This window comes from Lepisma saccharinum, chromosome 6 (genome assembly GCF_977018435.1).
Source record: "Lepisma saccharinum chromosome 6, izLepSacc3.1, whole genome shotgun sequence".
Lineage (NCBI taxonomy): Eukaryota > Metazoa > Arthropoda > Insecta > Zygentoma > Lepismatidae > Lepisma > Lepisma saccharinum.
The window spans coordinates 35,805,872-35,824,876 of NC_139234.1; the positions used below are offsets into that span (position 1 = coordinate 35,805,872).

At 36.0% G+C, this 19,005-nt stretch overlaps 1 protein-coding gene across 1 annotated transcript in view; it reads left to right on the plus strand.

Moving 5' to 3' along the window:
• Nucleotides 1-18,561, plus strand: part of Notum (palmitoleoyl-protein carboxylesterase notum) — a 78,104-nt gene extending 59,543 nt beyond the window's left edge. Inside the window, exons 8-13 of the mRNA XM_083124648.1 lie at nucleotides 1,781-2,070; nucleotides 3,453-3,591; nucleotides 5,215-5,415; nucleotides 7,587-7,873; nucleotides 14,580-14,720; nucleotides 16,275-18,561. Coding sequence (XP_082980774.1) covers nucleotides 1,781-2,070; nucleotides 3,453-3,591; nucleotides 5,215-5,415; nucleotides 7,587-7,873; nucleotides 14,580-14,720; nucleotides 16,275-16,420 — 1,204 coding nt within the window. The 3' untranslated portion in view covers nucleotides 16,421-18,561. The remainder of the gene's footprint in view (nucleotides 1-1,780; nucleotides 2,071-3,452; nucleotides 3,592-5,214; nucleotides 5,416-7,586; nucleotides 7,874-14,579; nucleotides 14,721-16,274) is intronic.
• Nucleotides 18,562-19,005: the final 444 nt, after the last annotated feature.

Consider the following 19,005-nt stretch of genomic DNA (forward strand, 5'->3'; position numbering starts at 1 on the left):
CCACTGAACGCTCAGCACCCCTCCCCTTTCCCGAAAAAAAATCCTGCGTACGCCAGTGCATAACACTGACATCTGTCGCGCGACACGTTACGGAAAATAACTTCCGCAAAAAATCGTTTCCAAAGTATGAAATTAATATACTAGTCCAAAAGCAAAATCAAGGTATGGTATATTTTTAGAAACTTGTGCGAAAATTAAAACGCGAATTTAGGAAAAATCACTATAATCTTTACCCTCTCTCGAATAATTTATCTTGTTCTTTGCATAAATTACATCTTTAAATACTGTATTTCATTCGAAAATATTGTTTTTTATTGTGCTAGTATTGTGTTGATTGGATTACCTTTATTGTTGTTTTCGAACGAACAAAATCAATACAATTATTAATTCTTCTCTTCTTCTTTCTATTATGTGTTCTTAACAGCTCAGATGCAATTTAAGATGGCATCAAATCATTAAATTTCTAGATGCAAGTTGTTCAAGTTTTTCATATGTAGACAGTTAGTAGTAACACACATGGGCGTCCGCAGGATTTTTTCCAGGGAGGGGCAAGGAAGGTATTTTTTTCCAGGGGGGGGCCAACATGGCATATTTTCACCAATAATATTGTTCATCCTTCAAAAAACATTGCTTAAATTTGAATTTATTATGTTCGTGCAATAATTAACACACATTATTGTGGCTGAAATTAAATTATATGTGTGAAATATGTAATTTTTGGTTGACTTTCGTTTTCCAGGGGGGGGGGGCCACGGCCCCCCTTGCCCCCCCTTCCGGACGCCCATGGTAACACATATGTGAAAATATAAATCTCTTGGTATACATACATAATATATAAAACAAGTAAAAAGGATAGAGGAAACACTCACCAGATAGGAAAAGTTCAAATTTTCTGCCTCAAGCGACGTAGTCAGTGGTACAAAAAGATGGCAGTAGTCCAAGGACAGTAAAATTTAAATACCTGTAATATTAATAATAAAAACTGATTATGGATGTTATTCACCAGTGGATAACTGGTTAATAAATACATTATTGTCTTTAGATAGTTTCGAATTAATAACATGCTACTTCTAAATATATATCACTGTACATGTCGATGTCTGCTAATTATATGAAAATTACTGTATTATTTTTCATTATTTATATTTTGATTTTTGTTTTCAAATTTTTCATATTATACATCAAAATATATCTGTACGTTTTCATTGTATTTTTTGAAAAGTTATGCGAGTCATTGTCATTTTAAAGTTTATTTTTATCACAATGATTTCTGATAAAGTTATTCTGAAAATGTGAATATAAAGCAATTATTGTTCATTCATTCATTTTGTCTATGGACCACCTTTGAACTATGTTACATTTTCAAAATGATTTGAAATAATATATATAATGTTTTGATCAAATGTTTATGCAATTATTCAAGTAATGTTTATTATACCAAGGGGGGGGGGGGTCAAACTGTAAAATGCATAATGTTTATTATACCAAGGGGGGGGGGTCAAACTAAAATCATACCCTTATTTCGGACCATGTCTCCATCACAATCATGCAATTGTTCTTAGAAACGTGACACAATAAAATGCGAAATTTCCCCTTGCACCTTCTTGTTATGGCCATATTTGTTATTGTAATTTTAGTTTCAGTGTAACATGAGGGAGTGAGAGTCTGTGAACTCTCTCTGAAACTTTAAGTAAATAATAAATACATAACCCACAAATTTTAAGTTTATCGTGTTAGTGTCAAACCAACGTGTCTACAGCCCTTTCTCGTATTGTTTCAGTGCTGGAGGAATAGGGGTGCTGGTCAACCTGGACAAAATTGCTGATCTCCTGCACGACATGGGCCACACGCATATCGAAGTGCGAGGGGTGGCTGACTCCGGGTGGTTCCTGGACAACGCTCCCTACGCGAAGTCCGACTGCCTCGATTCTCGATGCTGTGCTCCTGTTGAAGCCATTAAAATCGGTGTGAATCTGTGGAACGGACAGGTTCCAGAGAGGTGTAAGAGGGATTACCCGACGGAACTCTGGCGGTGCTACTTTGGGTACAGACTGTATCCAACTCTTAAAGGTAAGTTTCAATTACGTCCACAACAGTACTAAATAACGTACTATAAAATTAATTATTATGGACCGTTAACTGACGTAAACCATGAGAAGCGGCAAACCCTTCACTTTAACCCCTGTTTAGGGGTAAGCTGTCACCATATCAACACAGTGAAACAATAAAGTGCCACACACACACACACACACACACACACATACATACCAGGAGCATATATTCTGGGCTAGCTAGGCTATCTGCGAAGCCTGAAGTCTAGAGAACACAATTCAGGAGAAAAATCGATCAGAAATTGTAAATATTATTATTCATATCAGTGAGGTGATGATGTTGATTCTGGAGTTGGCAGCCTGATATATTATGAGTTGGTAACTTGATTTCCTATGAGTTGGTAACCTGATTTCCTATGAGTTGGCAACCTGATTTCCTATGAGTTGGCAACCTGATTTCTTATGAGTTGGCAACCTGATTTCTATTCATAGCATAGGACCACGGGACATAGTTAGATAGCCCACATCTTGGACTCAGTATACGCCACTGATACATACATACATACACACATACATACATGCATACACACATCGTACCTGCACATACTTGACATGTGAAAGGGTGGATGGATGCTTTGTAGCTCTCACTTCCCCTCTTTCAAATGGAGTGTTCGCCACTGAACAAGATTGTCACAAAAGCAACATTTAAGCAAGGTTCTATAGCTGTTTTTATCTCGCTGTTCTGCCTCATGCTTTAGTCATAACGACGAGGATGAATGAAGAACTATGAAATTGATGACGTGACAAACACAATGACAGTCTAAGCTTTACCCAGGACTCAAACCCAGGGAGTATGACTTTGTAGCTTTTTAAGCGTTCCATCAGAGACTGGCATTTAAAGAAAGACGCATTAATTTGTATTCTATCGACGCATGCAAATAAAAAGACTAATTATGTAAGATTCTTAACAATGGTATGTTACAAATATCAGTAAACTTTCATTAACTACTTATCAATAATGCCTTACTTAAGATGTTATCAGCCCCTAGGAAATGTTTCTGAGCAAACAGAAAATTAAATTACCTTTTACAAAACTCTTTCACAGTCTAAAAGCTAGATATGATAATACTATTACTAATACGATTAGCCTAAATAAGCTGAAAAGTGACGTAAAGAAAGTAAAATATAGGTATAGATAAACACTACAATGATTAACAATAGGTACAAATAATAAATAATAGTCAAGCGCAATTTACAAAATAATTTTAGTATTGTTGACATATCCAATGTTATGGTTCAGCTGACAGTGTCTGATAATAATGTAAGTTTCTTGCTTCTGGTTGATTTCATGTAATATTTACGGTTTTCTCCTATTTTAACCCAAGTTAATCTTTATTCCAGCACCACTGTTTGTGTTTCAATGGCAGTTCGATGAAGCGCAAATGACAGCTGACAACGTTGGTCCTCCAGTTACAAAGGAACAATGGGACTACATACACAAAATGGGGGATAATTTGAGAAAAACCTTCGAGAATGTAACGTAAGTCAATTATTTGTGTACATTCATTAATTATTAAAAAATCAAATAATTTAAACTGCTACTAACGAGAACTATATGTTTTAATCACCTCAGAAATGTTTTGTGGATTTATATCTAATTTGAATACATTGAATTCAATCAGATTTCACATAAAGAAAGGAAGAATAAGCAATGAGATGTCCAATAAGTAGAACCACATATTTGTCGCAAATAAAAGATAAAGATATCGGTACAAAAACTGGGTCCATTTAGGGATGAAAAGCAGTATATAAAATGGCATTTCGGTGTTAAAATAGTGAATATAACCCTGAATTTCATTTTTGAACTATTCTTATAAAAACAAACGAACGAAAAACTACATTTCCTTCCTGATAGCACATTTATGAACTTATCAGAACATAAAGTTTAGTCCTGTGCAATTGCATAAATATTTGCAGCAAAATTAATAAATTTTCCGTGATTTTTCATAACTCTCAGAATAAAGCAGACTTCAGAAAGTGTTGTGTCAGTAAATAAACTCTAAATTTCGTGTTTAAGAGTTTGTTTCGCATTTCGAGTCTTTGCGTGTCAGAATATGGTAGGAAAACTTAATAACTAAAAACTAAATATGTACGTCTCTAACAATAACTTATATGTAAATTCATTAAACGAGTCACGTAATTATTGACTAATTTAAAAGCAATCAAATATATACACAATACAAGGACGTATTTAGGGGGGTTCAGGGGGTCCGGACCCACCCGAAAGACTTACTAATTACAAAAATTAAATAATGAAAGTAATGAAATAATAAAATAACTAAAATTAAATAATGAAAATATACTTGTTCTTAAATCGAGGGTTATTTATTTCTGCCAAGCGTATTGGAAGGGAAGGATTTTATTGTAATGATACTACTTTGAATGACAGTGGCAAAGTATGATTGATTTGATTGATTTGCATTATTTTACTTCGCTTCTTGTGCCACTTTTGACTAATTTGCGAAGATGGAGATGATTGATGATATGATGAAATTGATGAATGGACACACACAAACATCCATGCCCAGGCCAGGATTCGAACCCGGGACCCCTAGCGCGATGTGCTAACCACTCCGCCACGGGGGCCGGCACAGTGGCAAAGTAGATTTGTGCAACGTAACATTCATAAAATATCAACAGGAACTTTACTTTTTGTCAACTGAATCAAACAATATATTTTTTGAAATATTTAATAAATATTCAATTCTTTATCTATTTGATATTAATTTTCTTGGCAGGGCAGTTTTTTTTGTACAAATTTTACCGACCTTAACTACACGAAAGCTAGATAATGAATACGTGCTTATTCCGTTTTTTCACCTATTCATGAAACAAGAATATTAATTAATTTGAATATTTTAATTAATACTATTTTAATTAATTTAATATAATAATTATTTTTGTTTAAACATTATTATTATTATTTTGATACACTTGGTTCCCCCGAAACATATTTCTAGATATGTGCCTGACACAATACGCAACATTTACAAACAAAGAGGGGCGGGGGAAAGTTTCAAAATGCTTGTTAAATTAATTTAATTTCAGCTGTATACTTCAATAGTGAGATCCCATTGGTAAATCTATTTTTGGATCATTTCAGCGCCGTGTTCGCTCCTTCGTGCATCTCCCACACCGTACTCACCAAGAAGGACTGGCAGGACATCCGGGTGAACGAGGTCTCCCTCCCGCACGCCCTGAGATGCTGGGAGATGCAAAACCACGTCCACAACCACCTCCCATCCACTGGCAGAGGAGCAGTTGGACACATGACGAACTACAGCAATGTCACGCAATTAGAAAAGTAAGTACAGTACAATGCACTCTTGCATACTCGAGAAAAAGTCCAGTGTTAATATACAGACATTTTCCTCAAACTACGTGGTGAATTGTTTGGACTTTTAACCAATGTACTTGGTTTGTTACATACGCCAACGTTTCCAAGACTCCTCCTATAGTCTTCAGGGTAGTGTATTGCGTTTACACGGCCATATGCAGATGATACCCGTGAGCATAGCAGTCAGCATGAGCGGTAAAGCCTAGGATGATAATTTAGTGGTGTCCGAGGCTACAACCTGTTTAATAATCCTGCTTTGATGGCAGGAAAGCAAATTGAGATGAAATTAGTGAAGAAAACAGAATTTCAGGACGTTCACACTACAGCAGTCAACTTCAAATTTGTGAAATTTCCTCCAGTACCGTTTGCATACCCTGGTCATGCTCTGAATAGTTATAAGCATAAGGTTTTTACAGTGCATGTGCTGTGCTATCAGGCCCGTATACCCAGGATTTTTTTGAGGGAGGGGCCAGATCCGTGTTATATATATATATAGTGTCGGCTATTTGGGGTGACCTTGGGGTAGTTGCCCCCCGACATTTTCCCCACTTTTGATATATATAAAAATTATATTATACGCATTAGCAACTATTATCACAATAAATAATTTTAAATGTGAGTTAACTTATAGCCCGCTAACCACACAAAAAAAGAGAGAGAGACATTTTCACCTGGTAGCCAGTAGCGGCGATTGGATGCCAAAAGTGGGTGGGGGGCAAGGACAATTTACTTTCTCTTAGTAGATAAGTTTGAGTTTTTTTTAGGTCCACATTTATGCACAGATAGACTATTTGGGACTGGACCTACAGTTTAAAGTGGGATCCGAACCACTATGTGCCTCCATCGGGTTTGAGTAGACAAGGCTTAGCATTAAGAGGCCATACTGCAGCAGCAAAGGTGGAAATAGCGGGGGGCAGCGTCCCCCCATGCCCCTCCAATCGCCACCACTGCTGGTAGCCTTGCATCAATGATTATAAAACTAAAAGTACCCAATATCGCAGACTGCAGACTTCTGGAGACTGCCTGCCTCTCTACACAACAAACATTCATTTATGCAAGGACAAAATTGAAATTTTTCCAAGTTTGAAAAATCGTCGATGTTAATTTCGTAGCTTTTTATAGGTTCACATTTAAAAAAAAAATCATGGCTCGAAGGGGGGCCATGGCCTCCCCGGGGTACGAACCTGTGAGCTATTCCTAGGTCGACTGGCCGTCAGGGTTTCAGAATGCCTCTTCTATCTCTTCTTTTTTCCTCTCTCTTCTCCGTTTTTCTCTTTCCCTCTCTCTTCTCTTCTTTCCCTTTCACTCCTTAGAATTTCCCTTTCTCTCTTTCTTTTTCTTTCACTCCATCTACATCCTCTTGCCCTCTCTTCTCTCTTTCTTCTCTCTTTTATCTGTCTCTCTATTTCTCTCCCTCTTCTCTCTTTTGCACACACACACACACATACACATCTATGCACATATATAAACAAGCACAGTGGTTAAAGGTGCGTGCAAACAATTTACCACAACTGATCAGTTAATAAGAAGAGTGGAGAACTACAGTTATCCATCCTAGGAAATAGCCGAAGTGACTATGTTTGATCATTAGCAGTACACTCTAAGAGCCTATTGAATATGAATATGGGTTGCTCGTAATTCGCACCAATTTATATATTACACAATGAACCGATCATCAGTATTCGGACACGAAAATAGTTTCTCAATTGAACTTTTCGTAACACACACTCACATATATTATGTACAGTGGGATCCATGAGTATTACTGTGCAAATTGTCCATGACTATTGTAATAAATTTTTCTCTTACATGCTATGTGATTTTAAGCGATGAATTTTTATGTATGCTGGTGTAGAAGTTGTCAACAGCCTGTTTTGAGTTTTCTTTTAATTTTTGAAGCTCTTTTTGGGTAAAATAAAGTGCTGATGGACAATTTGCACGGTAATATTCATGGATCCCACTGCGCATATGCAATGGATTTTTCTAATCTTCCCCTGTAGGAATACAATTTAAAGGTTATATTTTGTGCTTTCTGCATTAACCATGCTTTTCTACTTTTCCAGAAACAATGTTTTTATGCTGTGAGTCCTAGCAAAATAGGTTTCTAGAACTGGAGTCTGATTTTCGTGTCTTTTCAGCATTCCGCTGTCTATGCTGGGGGACGCGCCCGTCACAAACAACGTGAAGTCTGTTCGCAACCTGGTGAGGTCGGGGAACCACAAGCACACCCTGAACGCCACGGCAGCCGCCAACGGGAGGGCCAACATCACCAGCAACTCTGCCTCCAGAAGACACGACCCCCCGGCGGAGGAGAAGCCGCTGCACGAGGGAGGAAGGAAGAAGAGGAGGAGAAAGAAACACGGGAGAAAGAACAGAAGGAAGAACAGAGTCAGAGGGGAGAGGGCGAAAGGGAAGAAACGAAAAGGTTAGTTGCATTGTATTTTTCACAATGACAGAGTTACTTGACATATAACCAGTGTTCGAATTAACAGGAGGATGTCGGTCCTTTCTTCATTGCCCCGATTAAAGGCCAAATCACACGGAACTGGATTTCCAGTAGGAATGCCCTAGTTGGCGCTGGACTGGCTACCAATTTGCTAGTTTTCGCTTCACACGATACTTATCAGCGTACTTGTCGATAGATTTTTGTTTCCATACGAGGGAAGTTGTAATGGCGGCCTCGTGAGATGTAAACAATGTATCACTTCACATTTTTAAAAGCCGATAACTATTCAACCGAGAGGAATAACGTTTCGTATAAAACGTTATTAGGTACAAAACAATGGCGCTGCTTAAATACATTTTTACAACGTTTACTGTACACGTATGGAAGAATATTTTAGTTGTTTCAAATGTAAACATTGTGCACTCAGCACAGATGGTGTAACTCAACGCGCCTTTCGTGCTGTATACGTTATACATTGCTGGAGTAACATTCGGAAACCACAGACAAAAACGCTCCTTTGCACACTCACAGATTATATTCACATGGCGAAACTTTGCTCTGATTGGCTGTTCCACAGAATCCAGTCGAGGAAAGCAAGTAGCAATTAGAACGGCCATGATTGCTACCGAGAAAGTTAGTGCAGCCCCAACTAGGGCCTTCGTACTAGAAATCCAGTTCCGTGTGATAGGGGCTCTAGACCGTTCTAATTGCAACTGGATGTCTCTGCTAGCTGTAGAACAGCCAATCAGAGCGAAGTTTGGTCATATGAAGATAATCTGTGAGTTTGGAAAGATAAAGTTTCTTGTCTGTGGCTTCCGAGTGGAAGCTTTGTTCGCTGCTCGATGAAAGAAAAGAGCAGATATAATATTTCTAAAGGTAAGGAGCTTATTGTGTATTTCACTATACAGATCAACAAAACTCTAACGTGTGTCTGAATGTTTACACTCTTTTACTACTTTCTTGGAGTATAAGACGTATAATATGTGTTACCATGGACGTCCAGAAAGGTGTCAAAGAAGGGTGGGGGGATACGGCATCCCCTGGAAAACGAACGTCAACGTAAAATTATGTATTTCACACATACAATTTTAATAAAAGCGTTGCAGGAACATGATAGCTTCAAACTGAAAGTTTATTTTTTTTAAGGGGCAACACTATTAGGGAAAAAATATGGCTCGTTTGTCCCCCTTGAAAAAGATCTTGCTTTTCTCTCCCTGAAAAAATTCATGTGTGCCATTGGCCTCCCTTGAACATGCTGTTCTTTTCAAATTTCCAAACATTCATCGAGCAAAAATGAACAATATTGTAGGTAGTCTTCAGTTTCCTTGGTATACTTTCATAGATGCCTACTAAAAGTTAATTCGTATTTGATGCAGTGGCTAAAGCATACAATCCATGTTTAATGTTTACTTTATTTTCAACATCAGATTATTATTATTAATATAATAGTAATAATAATAATAATAATATTTAAACTAAAATAATTATATTAAATTAATGAAAATAGTTTAAATTAAAACATTCAAATTAGTTAGGCTATCTTTAATTTTTTATTATATGTTTATTACATGAATAGCTAAAAGGACTGTATAAGAATAGTGATATAACAGCACGTATTCATTATCTAGCTTACGTGCGGTTAAGATCGGCAAAATTTGTTAAAAAAATAAATTAAAAAAGCTGCCCTCGCAAGGAAATAAATGTCAAATAAATAAAAATAATAATAATATTTATTGAATATAAAAAAGGATGTTTGATCCAGTTCACAAAAAGTAAAGTTCCTGGTGATATTATATGAACGTTACGTTATAAGTAGTAATAAATCTTGCATAAATCTGCTTTGGTAGTGTCATTCAAAGTCGTATGATCACAATATAATCCTTGCCTTCAAATGAATTTGGCGAAAATAAATCACTACCGTCGGTGGCGCCGATTAGGGAGGCAGTTGCCCCCACTTTTCGTCACTTTTGCCCCCCCCACCCCGGTTTTGGAACCCAATCGCCGCCACCGACTCTCGTTTAAAGAAGAAGTATATTTTCATTATTACATTTTTAGTAATTTTACTTTTTCATTATTTAATTTGTGTACGTAGTAAGCCTTTGGGGGCCCTGGCTAAATACGTCATTGCACACCCCCTAAATTTCATTCCGCACCCCCTCAACAGTCCTAGATGATTAATACTAGCGGCATCGCTGATTTTAATACAGCGCGTCATTTCACTTGGCGTTAATATCGTTGCTGTAGTATCCAGAGACAAAAAATACAACACAACGCGAGCGAAGTTAATGCGTTCCGTTTCGTGAAGTCTTCCAGTTCGAGCCCTGTCCCCGAAAGAACATATTCTACGGAAATGAAATCATGCCAGGAGGTAAGCCGACCCGACAAGACGATGCTCTGAGACTCAGTGGCGTACGCAAGGGGGGGGGGTTACGGGGTTTAACCCCCCCCCTTGAGCTTGTGAAATATTATGAAAAATGCTGTGGAAAAAAAATAAATGGACAATTTTTCACAGTCAAAGATCTGGGACAATAATATTACTATTACTACTTCTACTACTACTACTACTACTAATACTAATAATAATAATATAATAATAATTTGAATTATTATTTCCATGCAGCATGGAGAAAAGCACAGCATTGCAAACACGCGTCTTTCAGAGTGATGCCTTGAAAATAACCACGAGTTTATGAGGTTAGGTTAGGGTAACTATGATTTAAAAGAGAAAAAAGTTGTTTTGTATCTCAGTTGCAACAATGTTCAACACACTGGCGTACGCAGGATTTATTTTTTCTGGAGGGGCTGGAATAGTAAATGTGGATAGCAAATGGCTTCGATTTGGAGGGCAGGATGCATAATAAAATATTTCGTATTTTTGGAGCTTTTCAATCTATTAAAATTGTATTCAAAGACAAAAATGGTAATCGGGATTCACTTTAAAAGAGGTTTCGCATTTACACATTTTGATTTTTTAAAGTTCTTAACGGATTTTTGATTTGAAAATTCTGATTTTATCAAAATTTCGGTAGGGGCTGGAACACCATCGGCCACCCCTCTACGTACGCCAGTGTTCAACGAACATGTATTTTTTTGTGTGAACAATAAGAATTCACTAAATAAAGTTCTAGGTTCGTTGTAAGAGGTTAATGTATAGACAAAGGCTAGGCGGACAAGAATACAGTCACCAGTTCGTCTTCCCATTGTATTGTTTACCGCAGCTCGTTTGAATGTCTCTCTTTAAAATGTCTCACCTTGTTGACTAGACAATTATTCAAATGACAATAAGCTTAACTATTGTAAAATGTTTTGTTGGTAAGAACAGCGAGACAATCCAGATGTGAATTATCGGGGACATTTATGCGGGGAAGAAGCCGGAAAAATTCGAACCAATTTCGGGAATCGAATCCGGATCTCCCGCGTGATTGTCAGACGCTCTACCGACCAGATCACCGCAGCTCCTTGGATGAGCTCCATACTTTGATTATTTCAATTTATTTTAATATATTTTCTTGTATTTATGGATCTTCTTCACCCCTGAAATGTCTCGCCTCGTTGACCAGACAATTATTTCGTAACGAAGAAACAAACCATCACAGGATTTGATAAAAATCGGATGACTAGAAAGTAATTTCGTTCTATTGTTTTCATAAATACTATATTTATGTAGATCTCTACTACTCAATAGTAGTAGTAATAGTGGTATTTGTAGTAGTATTAGTATTAATTTAGCTAATTAATTAATTATAAGTATTATTAATTAATTGTGATTATTATTATTTAATTAAAGTATAATAAAACAATGGTAATGTGAATTTGGAAAAAACGTTTTAGAAATAACACCCCCCTTGATGAAATCCTGCGTACGCTACTGCTGAGACTTACCCTTTCGCTCAATTCATGCATTGTAGAAGGGTATTTATAGCGGTTAAAACATTTCGAAAGCATCTTTCTGACTTCCTTGTGATCTTTTTTTCTTAGCCTTTCAGAATTCTGATTGAAATTTACGTTCCCTAGACATAGCAAAGCCTCGCAAACACCCTAACAACGACCGTTCAAGTTCTTACTCGGACATATTTCCACGAGTGTCGTTCAGATGGCAGCACTATCAAACCTCGCCTCGGCGTTGAATGGTAAGACGTTGACATCTACTGGGAGTTACGAGAACTTCAGACAATAATAATTATAATCCGTACGTATTTTTGGCGAAGTTTTCACATTTTCTTTCTTCGTGCGTTGAAGCAAGACAGTAAGAAATTATTGCAATTTATACATTTTGAAAATCAGGTATAAGAAAGTTTCTCATGGATTAAACTTACAATATTACTATTAAAATCAGACATGCAGGCAAGATTGTTGAGTTCAGACACATGAGATGCAAGTCTTAAAACTTAAGCTTTGAGTCCAAAAGGGATTATCTCATCCTTACGCTTTTATGCCGCTTCATGAAAAATCTTAATCACCAAGAAGACAGTGTCATGAGTAGAGCCCGGAAGTTTGGCAAAATGCCTCTTTTTATTTAGTGCATATATTGATAAAATTTTTCCGGATATACGTTTTTTATGTTGTTTCGAATGTTTTAGAAGCCTTTTCATTTTGCCTATTTTGCCTATTTGGGAGCCCTCTGCCTATTTTTAATTATAATGCCTTTTTCTGCCTTTTTCAATGAAATTTGACCATTTTTTTTTAAAAAAAATGTTGGCATTTATTTTTCTTCCGTTTATTACGTGAATAATTTTCGCCTTATTTAAGTAATATTGAACTCACGCATGTTTCAACATTGCTGAAGGAGAAAAGTGTGAGAAAAAAGTATTTCATGCTGATTTAGGATATTGCCTTTCGGTTAACATTTCTTGTGCATGATTGACTGCTGAAGTGGAGAGGTTGATTTCGAACACAAAGAAGATATTTCTGAAATCTCCCTCTCGAACCCGGAAATTTCAGGAAGTTGCGCCTGAGCTTAGTTTACCCCCGCAACCAGTCTTGACAAGATGGGGAACCTGGATATCAGCAGCTATATATTATGCTAACAACCTTCAAAAAATCAGTGAGGTAATCGATGCTCATCCAGAAAATGAAGCGGCTTCAATTCGTGAAGTGAAAAACTCCTGTGATATTCAGAACTGAAGAATGAACTGTCGTTTATTTTTGCACATTATGGTGCATTGCCAGAGACAATTACAAAGCTAGATAAAAGAGGTGACTCTCGTAGCATCCATGAAAATCTTCGAGGAATCTATGCAGCAGATGATGGAAGTGCCAGGAGAAAAGGGGTCAGCTGTTGCGGAAAAGTGCAAACGGGTAGTGAGTGCAAATGAGGACTTGAAACAATTGAAAACAATTTGTGATATTCTAAAAGGTGAAAATGCTGTTACCAAAATGAGTCCAGCTACATTAGCTTGTTTTATGTATGCTCCAATAACTTCTGCCGAAGTAGAAAGATCATTTTCTATTATGAAAAACATTCTCTCTGACAGACGACTATCAATGAATGTTGAGAACTTAAAAAAACACCTTGTAGTTATGTGCAATCAAGACGGAGAAAATTGAAATGCTCTTCCCAATGTAGATTATAACATGTTGCCAGAAATTATATATAAAAGTAAGCGACTTCCAAATGTGCCATTTTTTCGGTTTATTTTGCCTTTTTTTTCATTTTTAGTGCCTATTTTCCACATTATAAATGCCTTTTTGCCTGCCTATTTTAACGAAAATAAATGCCTGAACTTCCGGGCTCTAGTCATGAGAATGTCTTGATTCTTGAATCCAACTTTCATTGAATATATTTTGTTGCTTAAATATCAACCACACTTACTCATCGCGGTACAGTCACCAGCAATAAAATTGGGACACCTAGACCCTGAAATGCTCGCTTCCCTGCAAGGTGTTATGTGTGTTGCCTAACTCTACCGGCGATAAGTTGATTTTAATAACAAATATTCAATGGCATTTCAGGATCTAAATGTTCCGTTTTTATTACCGGTGACTGTACATTCTGCAAACTTCATTTTAACATTGATGCTACTGCCTACGAAGCACCCGTATAAAGTATGTACAGTCAACGGCAATATTCTACATCCTGTGTTGTTTTAAAGAATGCAACTATGTTAGTTCGAAGCAGGCATTGTTCTCTGCTTATTGTAGTCTTTATTTCAATTCATTGTAATCACATTGTGTAATTCAGACCGAGTGGACAATTCGCCTACCGTTTCTTTTGCCGTTGGGTGTACAAGTCGTAACGTAAGAGCCAGAACACGTTTTCTTTGTCTGGCGTTGTCAAAAGAGAAATAACTTTTTTGGGTCGTACCTTCAATTGAAAGACAATGGCGGCACCAGAAGGGGGGGGGGAAGGGGCGAACACCTTTTCGGTCAACCGGTCTGTTCCCTCCACCCTCTCCCTAGCAAACAAAAAAACTGGATAACTAAATACTCTTTTAGCCCAAATGTGAATGTTTCTCTGTTTTCTAAAAGCGAGTACCCTCCTAAGAAAATATTATACCTCCCATCCCACGGCCGCCCCTAGATACCAATAGATTAGAGGCTGAATTAAGAAGATATATATACAGTATAAAGTTTTCAAGTGTCGTGAAAGAGTATGAAGAATTCAGTAGAAAAGTAGAAGTTGAAACAATATTAAAGGTCATATTTAATTATAATAACATTGTTATTATTTCTATTTGTAATTCAGGTAGAAGAGGGCGAAATCGTGAGGAAAGATCTGTGGAAAATTCACACCAACACCACAATCACTGCCGTCACAGATTGATTGAGAAGTGCACTTGGCCTCAGTGTAACCACTCATGTCCGAAGCTGCGTAATCCATTCACAGGTTAGTCCATCGAATGTGGGAAACTTTATTACAGAAGTACTAGAAGTTAGTTTATTACTATTATTTAAATTTTTGATTTATTTACTTAGCAGCAAAAGCACACCATTCTCATATTTCATTGCAGGCCCTCTCCGATGGCGCAGTGGTAGCGTCGTCACCTTGTAATCAAGGGTCCCGGGTTCGATACCCGGTGGAGGCACATAGTCGTTCGGATTCCACTTTAAACTGTAGATCCAGTCCCGATTAGCCTTTCTGTGCATAAAGTGGACTTAAAACACGAAATCAATCAATCAATCAATCCATCAATCATATTTCATTTCTGCCTTTTATTTTTACTGATTCAGTGTTCACTCAATATTGTTAATTTTTTAATTGTATACATTCCGAATGTTGCAATGAAAAGACGTAATATTTGCACTTTGCTAACATAGAGGGAAAATTTGGATGGATAGAATTTCTCTCTTTAAATAAGAATTTTATTATGATATCACTGGTTTATGTTGAAAAAATTAGGGGGACTTGGGAGGAGTTGCCCTCCTATTTTTTGCCACATTTTGCTCCCCACCATTCCCCTTTAATACTATGCTTTTCTCTATTTGTCTACCAAGAAAAAGTAAATTGTCCTTACCCTCCCCCATTTTTGGATCCCAATCACGTCTACTGTAGGCATTCATGGGAAATAATTTATGATTATGCACGAAAAGTGGTCTTACTTCATGTACACAGTGTAAATAACAAAATGAATTAATCTGAAAAAGATTATTTCAATTAATTTCATTAATATTTAGATGCCTGTAAATGCATATAATTTGCATATTTCATCAACAAAAGTTATTAGCATCTGTAGTCTATGTGAAGACAAATGAAGCCAAATTTAGCATCTTTAAAGCGTCACACACGTAACACATTTTCGTTAATGCTTTTCATGAATTCAGGTTTTATCATCATACTCAAGTTTTTAAATTTGTTAGCAGACATCACAAAGTACTTCATAATTCTATGAAATCAGTTCATTATGAATAATCCAATCTCATGTCTAGAACCTTAAATTTTGTGTGTGAAATGTCACACACGTAACGTTGGAATGCCCCATTGCACGGTTACAGTGGCGGCGATTATGGGGGGGCCGGGGGAGGCAGTTGCCCCACTTTCTTGCCAGTTTTGCCTCCTGTGCTATGCTAAACATTATCTTCAAGGGAAAGAAAACTGTCTTTGCCCCCCCTTGTTTTGGAACCCAATCGTCGCCACTGAACGGTTATGAAAAAATTAAGGGCTAAAATTTCATCCATACCGTATAAAATTCAATAACATTGTAGGTTTAGACCTTTTGTATACATTCTAACATTTGCTTACTAATCCTTACTGGCAATGGCTTATCTAGATGGGTCAAGGGGTCTTGATCCCCCCTCCCAAACTCTTGATGTTCCACAAATTACTATATTACAAATAATATTTTTACGCAGGATATTTCAATTTTTTGAAAATGACACAGACATCATGAGACAAAGTCATCTTCAAGAAATTGAAACTTAATTTGAATCTTTTATATTTCAGGAGAGGAGATGGATTTCATAGAATTACTAAAATCATTTGGACTGGACATGATGAGTGTCGCTAATGCATTGGATATTGATATTCATACCCTGAACAACATGGATCACGATGAGCTGTTAAATTTGTTGACACAGCAAGCAAACTAGAGGAACAGTAATTGCATTTCACTGCAGTGATACTAAATTATATTAAACCAGCCTTTTTAATTTAAAATGTTGTAAATGTCTGTATGAGTGTTCATTACACTACACTGTGTGAATGTTCATTACACTTTAATATCATCATGTAATGTACATTCATAAACTGTAAAATAGTAAATATTATTTCTTTATATGTGAAATTTTCCCTATATTATTATATTGTACCTAAAGTTCCCAGTGTCTTTTTGAAGCATTTTTATTTTGATATTTAAAAGAAATATTTGTCTTTAATTTTGTATTATATTTATATAAATTCATATTAATCCATACAAGATATGTAACACCGTTTCAAAATGTAATTTTTCTTCAATTAAGTAATTAAGTACGTTTGCTTCACTAATAAGAGCAAACGTTTGCATTGTTATTTTTGCAACAAAAATCAAGATTGACAATAAGTATACAACTTTTACATGGTAAAATTCTTGCCAATAACAGAGAGAAGAAGAGAGAATACGTATATTGTTATATTGCAAAGTAAATTAATGTAATAAAAAGTACAATTGCTGGTTTATTCATACAGCAAGGAGTGAAATTTTCCTTTGTGAGGGTCATTCATTTTATGTAATTATTTCATAGGTAAAGTTTGTAAATGATTTTAATGGCAATATATTGGTAACAAAGCATTTTATCAAAACATTCCTGATTACTTCGCCGAGAGGTTGTTTGGTGTTCATTGTCAACACGGCTGTCAGTTATGTCGTAACATATAGTATTGAAATGGAGAGATGTTTTTGGTTTCCATTCTTAACAATGTTTAAGTTAAATGCGAAGAAAACTTGTTTATGGGCTGTGGTGTTACAATATATATACACCTTTCCTGTCTGTACATTTCTTGTGTGTTTTAAATTTATACTTTAAATTTCCATTCAAGTTCAAATATACTTCTAATTTCGTTTGTTTAAATCACGCATGCCACACATCTGATGATTTTTTTACGGTGGTGTTTATTGATCAATTAGAAATAAATCGTGGAAAACTATTTTAAAAAATTAGCAAGTGTTATCATGCATGCTATTAAACTAAAAGTAAATTCATATTAATGTTGAAATGTTAAAAATATCATGATAGATTATAGTCAGCATATAACACAACTTCGATCTGGTTTCAGTTCAATTAAACGTTTAAATTATTTAATTATTATTAAATTATACGTTCTTATCTCACATATAACATACCATTTCATTGTTACGTTCTTTATTTATTGAAGGTATTCAAATGGCTATAATAAACTTGTAATGAATGAAAGTTCAATTACATGAAACAACGCTAAGTGAATGTAAGGACACATTACCACAGGAAAGTATTAACTTAAATGTTAGAAATATGCTCGTAATTACTAATGAGAAAATGTTGTAATGTACATGTAAAAATGTTTAAGTATTGATGTAGATATGTATGCTCTTAATGTTGGAAAGAACAATGATAAGGTTTTTAGTGTTGTTCATAGTCAAGCAACAGCTTGATGTTCTCTACCTCTGATTGTGCAGTCTCTTATAGATACATTTAAAAAGAAGGTGTTAAGTGTGTAATTAACTGTTTATTTGATTAGTGGCATTGAGAAGACAAAAATGCTCGAGCAGGTCGGGCTATGGAAACAAATAGTTATGGGAAACTATCTTTAAACTTTAAAAAATGTGATGAAATATTAAGGAAATGACAATTTAAAAACTAAAACTCTGAACTTTTTGTCCTCATCACTTTCTTAAAATGGCTGAAGTGTAAGGTAATTGAGAAAAGAATTACAAATATAAAATTTTGTCCATTTCTACTTGAAAATATAATTTTTTTTTAAATTTATGTACTTTCAGTAATTAAAGTTGGACTATATGTATGGCAACAAGTCTGGCAAAAAATATTAAGCTGAAATGCAGAAGTAAAAATTATGCCACTAATGAGTAAACAGACGCTGCATGCAACAAATACACTGAGTCCTTACGTACCTGTTACGTAAGAAAGGTTTAGTACGTACAAATGATCTCGGAAAAGTTTCGGGTCTTCTGTGTATGCAGAAGTGTACAGTTCAACTAGTGAGGGTTATGTTGTGGGTGTTTTGTGCGAGTGTGTGTTTAATATAATATAAATTGTGTCTGTGTAAAAAATATACATAAGTCTAATTAAAAATTAAGAATTAGATCTACCTGGTTTATTTTATTTGCACAAACAGACGTCCATCCTTTACAACGAGTTTCTTGAAAAAAAATGTGGGCTCGGAGAGACTTTTAATGGAAGAATGTGGAGGTAATGTTGGGAAGTATTGAATTTGTAGCGTGACTGATGACGTATCTCAGCTTTAAAACATAACAGGGGAAGCCTTAAAAAGGAGAAGTGCTATTGCTGCAAGTCGCCCGTTCGTTCTATTTGTTTCTTCGTCATGGGTACCGGATTCGAATCCCGGCCTGGGCACATGGGTGTTCTTTGTGAGTGTCGCTTCATCAATTCCATCATATTATCACTCATCTTCATCTTTGCGATTAGCCAAAAGTGGTAGAAAAACGAATCAATCATCCAATATATCTTTGTGGCTCATGGTG